General features: G+C 25.2%; 1 protein-coding gene across 1 annotated transcript; it reads left to right on the forward strand.

Annotated features, from left to right (window-relative positions):
• Positions 1-1,852: 1,852 nt before the first annotated feature.
• Positions 1,853-3,895, forward strand: Nepl7 (Neprilysin-like 7). Its single transcript, XM_075295013.1, has one exon. The coding sequence runs from the start codon at positions 1,853-1,855 to the stop codon at positions 3,893-3,895; it is 2,043 nt and encodes a 680-aa protein (XP_075151128.1).
• Positions 3,896-11,605: the final 7,710 nt, after the last annotated feature.

Raw genomic sequence — 11,605 nt, forward strand, 5'->3', positions numbered from 1 at the left:
AAAAGAAATTTTGGGAAAATTTGCTATAGAAATGAAATTTGGACAAAATATTCTACAGAAATGAAATTTGAACAAAATTTCCTATAGAAATGAAAGTGTGACAAAATTTCCTATAGAAATGAAATTTTGAAAAAAATTCCTATAGAAATGAAATTTTGACAAAATTTCCTATAGAAATGAAATTTTGAGAAAATGTTCTACAGAAATGAAATTTGGACAAAATTTCCTATTGAAATGAAATTTTGACAAAATTTCCTATAGAAATGAAATTTTTACAAAATTTCCTATAGAAATTAAATTTTTACAAAATTTCCTATAGAAATGAAATTTTGAGAAAATGTTCTACAGAAATGAAATTTGGACAAAATTTCCTATAGAAATGAAAGTGTGACAAAATTTCCTATAGAAATGAAATTTTGACAAAATTTCCTATAGAAATGAAATTTTTACAAAATTTCCTATAAAAATGAAATTTTTACAAAATTTCCTACAGAAAAGAAATTTTGACAAAATTTCCAATAGAAATGAAATTTTGAAAAAATTTCCTATAGAAATTAAATTTTTACAAAATTTCCTATAGACATTAAATTTTTACAAAATTTCTACAGAAATGAAATTTTTACAAAATTTCCCATTGAAATGAAATTTTGACAAAATTTCCTATAGAAATGAAATTTTTACAAAATTTCCTATAGAAATGAAATTTTGAGAAAATGTTCTACAGAAATGAAATTTGGACAAAATTTCCTATAGAAATGAAATTTTGACAAAATTTCCTGTAGAAATGAAATTTTTACAAAATTTCCTATAGAAATGAAATTTTGAGAAAATGTTCTACAGAAATGAAATTTGGACAAAATTTCCTATAGAAATGAAATTTTGACAAAATTTCCTATAGAAATGAAATTTTTACAAAATTTCCTATAAAAATGAAATTTTTACAAAATTTCCTATAGAAAAGAAATTTTGACAAAATTTCCAATAGAAATGAAATTTTGAAAAAATTTCCTATAGAAATTAAATTTTTACAAAATTTCCTATAGAAATGAAATTTTGAAAAAAATTTCCTATAGAAATTAAATTTTTACAAAATTTCCTATAGAAATGAAATTTTTACAAAATTTCCTATAGAAAAGAAATTTTGGCAAAATTTGCTATAGAAATGAAATTTGGACATAATATTCTACAGAAATGAAATTTTTACAAAATTTTCTATAGAAATTAAATTTTTACAAAATTTCCTATAGAAATGAAATTTTTACAAAATTTCCTATAGAAATATAATTTTGACAAAATTTCTATGGAAATAAAAGTTTTGACAAAAGTTTCTATAGAAATAAAATTATGACAAAATTTTCTATAAAAATTAAATTTTGATAAAATTTTCTATAAAAATAAAATTTTGCACAAATTTTCTATAGATATAAAGTCTTGACAAATGTTCGTTAATATCATAAACTTTTTTCTATCAGTGTAAAAATTGCGATTTTTTCCGAAATTTATATAAAATCGATGACTAAATTTCAACTACTACAAAAGAGAAAATTAGTGACTACAAATGACACAAATTTTCTGTGTGTTGATGATATCTTCGGAATAAAATTCAGATTATCGAAAATATGGTCATACCAACAAAAATGTTATGCTTAATTTATAAACAGAGACCATTGGAAAGGCAGGTCTAAAAAAAATCAATTTTTAGAATACATTAAACCATTGAGGGTAGAGGAAGAACATAAGCTCAACGCTTGATTTTTACAAAAAAGTAAAAAAAAATCAAAGCTAAATATAAAAAACAACGTCGTTCAGTGAAGCGTGAAAATTTCAACATCAAACAAATCAGTTCTCAAAAATGTGGTTAGAATTTTATACTCTGTTGATTTTAGGGTCAATGCTACAACAGATAATAGCCTTTGACAGCTACGACCACTATGTGACCTTTGGAGATTCCTCAATTAAATCGGCAAACATCACGGCCAATGTGTCGATAGCAGAGACCATATTTCGATTACCCAGTGACATTGATGAAGATGAGCTACTCCATGAAATGGGCCTATTCATGTTGGGGAATATGAACTTGAAAGTGGATCCTTGTGAAGATTTCTATGAGTATGCTTGTGGTAATTGGCGTAAATCGGAAAGAGTACCCAGTATGGGGCAAAAAGATACTCTCTTACATGTCATACAATCGGAAATAAATGAACTAATGGTGGGATTTTTAAAAAATTCCTCTAAAGAGTCGAAAACGGCGGAGGGTAAAGCGAAAATGTTCTACACATCCTGTCTGGTAATGGGCAAGGATATAAGTGTGGGCCTTAAAACTATGCTCGATAATGAAGAGGAAGTGTTTGCCAAACTGAAACTATCAGGCAAAAATGATTGGATAGTGCTAAATTTTATGTCCCCCTTCAGTGTATATCCCCTGCTGCCCATGAGTATCAATTATAGCACTCATAGTAGACAATTTGAAGTGGCCATTAATTTGCCCCCATCGACTTTAGAAAATTTCAAAAATTCCTCTAAATCGGAGGAATTTTTAGAGAAGCTAGGAGATATGGCTTCCGAATTAAAGGTGATGTTAGAATTTGAACGTAATTTAACATCCAAAGTCCAAAGTTTGAATCATACTGAGAGGCTAACAATGGAGGAATTTCTGGAGACTCATCAATATGATCCCATACCATGGAAAGATGTTTTCGCAGAAGCCTTTGGTGATAATACCCAAGGGGAATGGTTTGTGAATAATCGTATAGCCAATTTTACCAATCTGGAAAGATTTCTTCGGAAATCCAACATAGACACCTTAAGGCGTTATATCAAATGGAAGACCCTCGTCAAATTCTATAGCATTTGGAAGACCGAATTACAAAACGATGATAAAAGGGAACAGGTATGTCGTCTACACACTGAATCCTATTTCAGTTATGCCTTACTTCCATGGTTCATTGACACTCTCTATGATGCGGAAAGGCGTGAAGATTCCCTTCGTATAGCCCAAGCAATTCTCAACTCTTTTCTGAATGTGACCGAGAAATATTCATGGCTTGATGAGGATACCAGATCCCATGTCCTGTCCAAACTTCAAGCTATGGACATAATGGTGGGCTATAGAGATGATATGCGTCATCGTGATCAAATTGATGAGATCTACAGTGATTTGGAAATAACCGGGGATTGGTTTAAAAACCTCCTTATCCTAGAGGCAAATCATGCTCGCCTAAGACTGCGCTCAGTTCATCGCACTGTTCTTCCACCAATGCTTTCACCCTACAGCGTCAATGCCTACTATGCCGATTACATCAATACGGCCTTTGTGACCATGGGTATATCACAAATGCCTTTGTATGACAGTCGACTTCCAGCATCTTTGAAATTTGGTGGCTTGGGATTCCTTATAGGTCATGAGATGGCCCATGCCTTAGATTCCAATGGCTACCACATGAACTATGAGGGACGCCAGTATTCCTGGAGTGCTGCATCACAACGTCATTTCTTCGAGAGAATTCGTTGTTTGGAGAATCAATATAATAAATTCATCTATCGTGGTATTCAAACCAATGGATCTCTAACAATGCCCGATAATATTGCCGATAATACAGGAGCTCGTTTGGCTTATCATTCATATATGCATGGCCATGGCCGTAAGGAGAGTGAACAGAAACCTTTGCCTGGTGTGAATTTCACAAATAAGGAACTCTTTTTTATTAAAATGGCCCAGACTTGGTGTACTGGTCGTGAGGATTCCTTTAAGATGCATCACATCAAGTCTGATGTTCATGCCTATGCTGAATTTAGAGTATTGGGACCATTGAGGAATATGGCTGAATTTTCAGAAACATTCAAATGTAAATTGGGTGCCCAAATGAACCCGCTGAAAAAGTGTGTAGTGTGGTGAGAAGAAAAGGGACAAACGCAAATATTCAGAGACGAAATACATATATGCAATAATTTTTTAAAATATAATATTTTTTTTTTTTGACAAATAAAATTTAAGCCAAAAAGCATTGTTTGTTGTTTATATTGATAATTTGGTTATTGGGTAGCTCAAAATAATATTTTTTACACCATATTTTGTAGAAACAAACTATTGAAAAAAGAAATAACATTTTGACACAATTTTACATAAATAACATTTTCACAATAATTTCTACATAAACGAAATTTTCTAAACATTTCCTATAGAAATATGATTTTCCGAAAATTTCCCATATAAATAAAATTTTGAAAAATATACCTTCTATATAAAAAATTCTATATATAAATAAAATCTTGCAATAATTTTCTATAAAAAAAAGTTTTGCACAATTTTTCTTTTTATTTATTTTTTTTATAGTAATTAAATCTTGAGAAAATTTTCTACAGATATAAAATTTTCAAAACTTTTTTGTAGAAATAAAATCTTAAAAAAATATTCTGTAGAAATGAAATTTTTCAAACAATTCTCTAGAAATATAATCTCTACGAAACAAACGTTAAGAAAACTTTTTATAGAAATAAATTTTTTAAAACATTTTTTAATAAATAAAATTTTGTGTATATCTATACAGAAACAATATTTTAGATTAGATGTATGTTTATTGATATATATTATTTACAATTTGGTTAACCACTATATGTACAATTCAAAGATTTTAAGGTTTTTTATACTTTTTCTACTTAAACATAGCACTGGAATTAATGAATTAACTTAATGAGATTAAAATTTTAATTGAAGGGAAAAATTTACAAAAACCTATACAAATTTTGTTAGTTAAAAATCTTATAAACTAGGCTCATATCTTAGGAGACTAGCTCGGAAATATGATTATATTCAGAATATTAACATTTGACATTAAAACGTTCTATTAAATCGTTTATTTTGACATTTACAAGTTCGATTCCAGCGTCCTTGTGTAAACGGGCCGTAGAATAATATCTAGGCAAATTATTGATCAGTTTTAAGATTTTATTTTGTATTACTTGAATCCTCTTAATGTGAGTTATGGCTGTTTTACCCCAGACGGGAGCTGCATAATATACAACAGCGTGGAAGATTACTTTAAATATTAACATTTTATTGTCAATGTTCAGAGCAGAAGATCTATTAATGAATGGATACAAAGTTCTAATTAATATATTACATTTATTTAAAATGTTGACACTATTTTCGATAGAAATAAAATTTTGACAAAATTTTCTATAGAAATAAAATTTTGACAAAATTTTCTATAGAAATAACATTTTGACAAAATTTTTTATAGAGAAAAATGTTGACAACATTTTCTACAGAAAAAAATGTTGTCAACATTTTCTATAAAAATAAATTTTTGACAAAATTTTCTACAGAAATAAAATTTTGACAAAGTTTTCTATAGAAATAAAATTTTGTCAATTTTTTTTTTTATAAAAATAAAATTTTGAGAAAACTTCCTATAGAAATGACATTTTGGGAAAAATTTCTATAGAAAAAAATTTTCTGTAGAAATTTTGAGAAAATTTTCTATAGAAATAACATTTTGACATTTTTTATAGAGATAAAATTTTGGGAAAATTTTCTACAGAAATAAAATTTTGAAAAAGTTTTCTATAGAAATAAAATTTTGTCAACATTTTCTATAACAATAAAATTTTGAGAAAACTTCCTATAGGAATGAAATTTTGGGAAAAATTTCTATAGAAAAAAAATTTCTGTAGAAATTTTGAAAAAATTTTCTATAGAGTAAATTTTTAGTAATATTTTACAAATAACATTTGAGAAAATTCCAATTTTCAGAAAATTTCCTACAATACTCGTAATGAAATTTTCATAAGATTTCTATAGAAATGAAATTTTCTGAAAATTTCCTATAAAAATTAAATTGTCTGAAAATTTCCTATAAAAATGAAATTTTCATAAGATTTCGTATAGAAATGAAATTTTGAGAAAATTTTCTAATTTTGACAAAATTTAGCATAGAGATAAAATTTTGACAAAATTTTCTATAGAAATAAAATTTTGTCAAAATTTTATATAAAAATAAAATTTTGAGAAAACTTCCTATAGAAATGAAATTTTGGGGAAAAATTTCTATAGGAAAAAATTTTCTGTAGAAATTTTGAGAAAATTTTCTATAGAAATAACATTTTGACAACATTTTTTATAGAGATACTATTTTGAGAAAATTTTCTACAGAAAAAAAATTTTGACAAAGTTTCTATAGAATTAAAATTTTGTCAAAATTTTCTATAACAATAAAATTTTGAGAAAACTTCCTATAGAAATGAAATTTTCTATAGAATAAAATTTTTGTAATAATAAAATAACATTTGAGAAAATTCAAATTTTCAAATTCAAAATTTCCTACAATACTCGTAATTAAATTTTCATAAGATTTCTATAGAAATGAAATTTTCTGAAAATTTAATTTTTATAGGAAATTTTTTACCATACAGGCCTCCTTTCCTGAAAATTTCCTATAAAAATGAAATTTTGAGAAAATTTTCTAATTTTGACAAAATTTTGCACAGAGATAAAATTTTGACAAAATTTTCTACAGAAATAAAATTTTGACAAAGTTTTCTATAGAAATAAAATTTTGAGAAAACTTCCTATAGAAATGAAATTTTGGGAAAAATTCTATAGAAAAAAAATTTTCTGTAGAAATTTTGAAAAAATTTTCTATAGAAATAACATTTTGACAACATTTTTTATTGATATAAAATTTTGAAAAAATTTTCTACATATATAAAATTTTGACAAAGTTTTCTATAGAAATAAAATTTTGCCAAAATTTTCTATAATAATAAAATTTTGAGAAAACTTCCTATAGAAATGAAATTTTGGTAAAAATTTCTATAGAAAAAAATTCTGTAGAAATTTTGAGAAAATGTTCTATAGAAATAACATTTTTAATAACAAAAAAATTTATGGAGATGAAATTTTGCCAAATTTGACCAAATTTTCTATATAAAAAAAGTTTTGACAAAATTTTCTATAGAAATAATATTTTGACAAAAATTTTTATAGAAATACAATTTTGACAAAAATTTCTGTAGAAAAAGATTTTGTCCAAAATTTTGCATAAATAAAAATTTTTGACAGAACTTTCTATTGAAATAAAATTTTGACAAAATTTCCTATTAAAAAAATTTGAGAAAACTTCCTATAGAAATGAAATTTTGGGAAAAATTTCAGTTCTATAGAAAAAAATTTAAAAATATTTCTGTAGAAATTTTTAGAAAAAGAAATTAAATTTTGAAAACATTTCCTATAGAAAACAAATTTTTAGAAAATTTCCTATAGAAATTTAAATTTGTAGAAAATTTCCTGTAAAAAAATAAATTTTGAAAAATTTTCTATGGAAATAAAATTTTGAGAAAATTTTCTATAGAAAAAAATTTCGGAAAATTTTCTGTAGAAAAGAAATATTCAGAAATGTTTCTATAGAAATGAAATTTTGACAAAATTTTCTATTAAAATAAAATTTTACAAACAGACAGCAGGACAAAGGGAGCTCAATGGGAGGGTAGAAGAATAAAATAAGCTCGATGCTTGATTTATACAAAAAAGTCAAAAAATTCAAAGCTAAATATAAAAAATTCATTCAGTGAAGCGTGAAAATTTCAACATAAACATTTGATTTTTGACAAACTTGAAATAAATTTTTGACAAAACGTTCTATAGAAATAAAGTTTTGTTAAAATTTTCTATAGAAATAAAGCTTTGCACACTTTTTCTATAGAAAAAAATTCAGCAAACATTTTCCATAGAAAAGAAATTTGCACAAATGTTCTTGTTGAAAAAATTGCAAAAATTTTAGTAATATTTTAAAAATAAAATTTGAGAAAATTCAAATTTTCAGAAAATTTCGTATAATAGTGAAATTTTCATAAGATTTGTCAAAATTTTATATTTATGCTAAATTTGGTCAAAATCTTTTTCTACAGAAATTTTTGTCAAAATTGTATCTCTATAAATAATTTAGTCAAAATATTATTTCTATAGAAAATTTTGTCAAAACTTTTTTCTATAGAAAATTTGGTCAAAATTTTGTCAAATTTGGCAAAATTTCATCTCCACAAAATTTTTTGCCAAAATCTTATTTCTATAGAATATTTTCTCACAATTTCTACAGTAATTTTTTTTCTATAGAAAATTTTACCAAACTTTCATTTCTATAGGAATGCATTTAGTGAAGCGTGAACATTTCAACATAAACATTTGATTTTTGACAATCTTTAAATAAATTTTTGACAAAACGTTCTATAGAAATAAAGTTTTGTTAAAATATTCCTTAGAAATAAAGCTTTGCACACTTTTTCTATAAAACAAAATTAGCAAAACTTTTCCATAGAAAAAAAAAATGTACACAAATGTTCTGTAGAAAAAATTGCAAAAATTTTAGTAATATTTTAAAAATAACATTTGAGAAAATTCAAATTTTCAGAAAATTTCGTATAATAGTGAAATTTTCATAAGATTTCCTATAGAAATGAAATTTTCTGAAAATTTCCTATAGAAATGAAATTTTCTGAAAATTTCCTATAAAAATGAAATTTTCATAAGATTTCCTATAGAAATAAAATTTTGAGAAAATTTTCTATAAAAATTAAATTTTCATAAGATTTCCTATGGAAATGAAATTTTCAGAAAATTTCCTATGGGAATAAAATTTTCAGAAAATTTGCTATAGAAATGAAATTTCGAGAAAATTTACTATAGAAACTATTTTTTCAGAAAATTTCTTATGGAAATAAAATTTTTTGAAGATTTCCTATAAAAATAAAATTTTGACAAAATTATCGAAATGAAATTTTTCTATAAAAATGAATTTTTCATAAGATTTCCTATAGAAATGAAATTTTTAGAAATTTTCCTATAAAAATTAAATTTTCATAAAATTTCCTATGGGAATGAAATTTTCTGAAAATTTCCCATGGAAATGAAATTTTCATAAAATTTCCTATAAAAATGAAATTTCGAGAGAATTTCCTTTAGAAGTGAAATTTCGAGAAAATTTACTATAGAAACTATTTTTTCAGAAAATTTCTTATGGAAATAAAATTTTTTGAAGATTTCCTATAAAAATAAAATTTTGACAAAATTATAGAAATAAAGTTTTTCTATAAAAATGAAATTTTCATAAGATTTCCTATAGAAATGAAATTTTTAGAAATTTTCCTATAAAAAAGAAATTTTCATAAGATAGGAAATCTTATGAAAATGAAATTTTCAGAAAATTTCCTATAAAAATGAAATTTCGAGAGAATTTCCTTTAGAAATGAAATTTCGAGAAAATTTCCTAAAGAAACTATTTTTTAAGAAAATTTCCTATAGACAAAAAAATTTTAGAAGATTTCCAATAAAAATAAAATTTTGACAAAATTATAGAAATAAAATTTTTCTATAAAAATGAAATTTTCATAAGATTTCCTTTAGAAATGAAATTTTTAGAAATTTTCTTATAAAAAAGAAATTTTCATAAGATAGGAAATCTTATGAAAATGAAATTTTCAGAAATTTTATTTCTATAATTTTGACAAAATTATAGAAATAAGATTTTTCTATAAAAATAAAATTTTCATAAGATTTCCTTTAGAAATGAAATTTTTAGAAATTTTCTTATAAAAAAGAAATTTTCATAAGATAGGAAATCTTATGAAAATGAAATTTTCAGAAAATTTCCTATAAAAATGAAATTTCGAGAGAATTTCCTTTAGAAATGAAATTTCGAGAAAATTTCCTAAAGAAACTATTTTTTAAGAAAATTTCCTATAGACAAAAAATTTTTAGAAGATTTCCTATAAAAATAAAATTTTGACAAAATTTTCTATAAAAATAAATTTTTTATAAAATTTTCTATACAAATAAAGTTTTGACAAAATTTTCTATACAAATAAAATTTTGATAAAATTTTCTATAGAAATGATATGTTGATAAGATTTTCTATAAAAATTAAGTTTTGACAAAAATTCCCTATAGCAAAGAAATTTTGAGAATCTTTGCCAAATAAATGTTTCAAAAATTTGTGATGTTTTATACATTAAAAATTGAATTGAAATATATGCCAAAATCTATTACTATTTAGAATGGCAATGCCATTGATATTCTATTTTACCTGATGCGGTCTTATCTGATGCCACAAAATGAAAATCCTTCGATAGAAACATCAAAGAGAATTAGAACAAAATTTTCTCTATATAGCCAGCTAGTAAAAAATCAGCACAAGTGCCAACAAAAGGTTATCCCAAATTTCCCTAAGGAATAGGCTGTCATACAAAATGTAATGTAATGAATTTTAAGATTAAAAATTGCATAAAACCATATTAGGGAAGTTAAGATGCCATTGTTGTTCGGTGAGAAGGAAACCCAGAAGAAATGAATGAATTCCATGGCAAGCAAGACACATCTTCCACTATTAAGTGTCCTTTGAATCACTTTGATTTTTTTTTTTCTAAGAAAACAATGTCAAAGGTATTATGCCGCAAAACACCAGAGCAGAAAAACGAAACCAAATTAAAGTGACAGCAAAGTAATAAAAAGTGTTACTAACAATGGTGAGGGAAGAAAGAATCTAATGGCCCATTTTCCATGGCCAAGGTGTATAGGATAGTTGTTCATCACTGGAGTTTTTTTTAATGTGGCAAGTAAATCCTGTATCGAGATTCTTAACGCCTGGCAGAAGAATGAAATCAATCGCAACAATATGGTCTAAACCGCCAAAGTGTAATTCCAATAGAGTCTACATAGATTGCATCTATGGTTTATTGAATGGACAAAACAAAAAGAAAAACGAACATACATGTATAAGACACCAGCCTGCTTTAAATCCTTTAAGGATGCACCAATCATCGGGCGAGTATGTAACATTTGCCCAATGATAAAAGGATGTTGTCGTTGGTCTCATCCATATTTCAACGAAATTAATGAAATCCTGCAACGAGACTCAAAAGAAGGGGTTTCTGTATTCCTTGTGGTTTCTACCAATACTCGGTATAATTTCTTTTCCCAACACAGTGGGAGGAGATTTATAATAATACAGTTTCCGATTTTTTTTTTTCTATAAAAAAAATAAATTTTTTCTTTGAAAAATATTTTAGAAAAATAGGTTAACGTTTTTATAGAGAAAAAAATAAAAAATAAGAAAGTGAAAATATCTCTTTGGATTTTTCATTTACAAAAAAATTATTCACAATCATCTCGGAAATTATATATATGATTTGTGCAAGTAGATGTATGTTTGACGAGAAAACAAAGTATGTGTGACAAAAATATTCCATATTCCCCTACCAAAAATAATATTATACTCATGAAACATATTTGGTGCGATCATATTCCTTCTTTGGTTGTACTTTTAAAAATCCCCTAATTTTCCCGCATACACATCCCATTGTGCACCGTATTAAATTGAACCTGAAATCACAGATTTAATTTCAAAGAAGTTTTATACATATTTTTTCTGCCATTTTTAGTAACGTTTTCCCGGCTACCAATTGTTATGTTTGTGGCGCAATTTTTGTATCCTTTTTGTTAACAAACAAACAAAAAACGAACTGATTAAAATTGTATCCTCTTTCAGAGTTTTATTCAGGTTTATTTTTTTTTTTTTTCTTGGTGCTCGTGTGCCATTCACTACTTCTTAGTGTA

This window comes from Haematobia irritans, chromosome 2, assembly GCF_050003625.1.
Source record: "Haematobia irritans isolate KBUSLIRL chromosome 2, ASM5000362v1, whole genome shotgun sequence".
Classification (NCBI taxonomy): Eukaryota; Metazoa; Arthropoda; class Insecta; order Diptera; family Muscidae; genus Haematobia; species Haematobia irritans.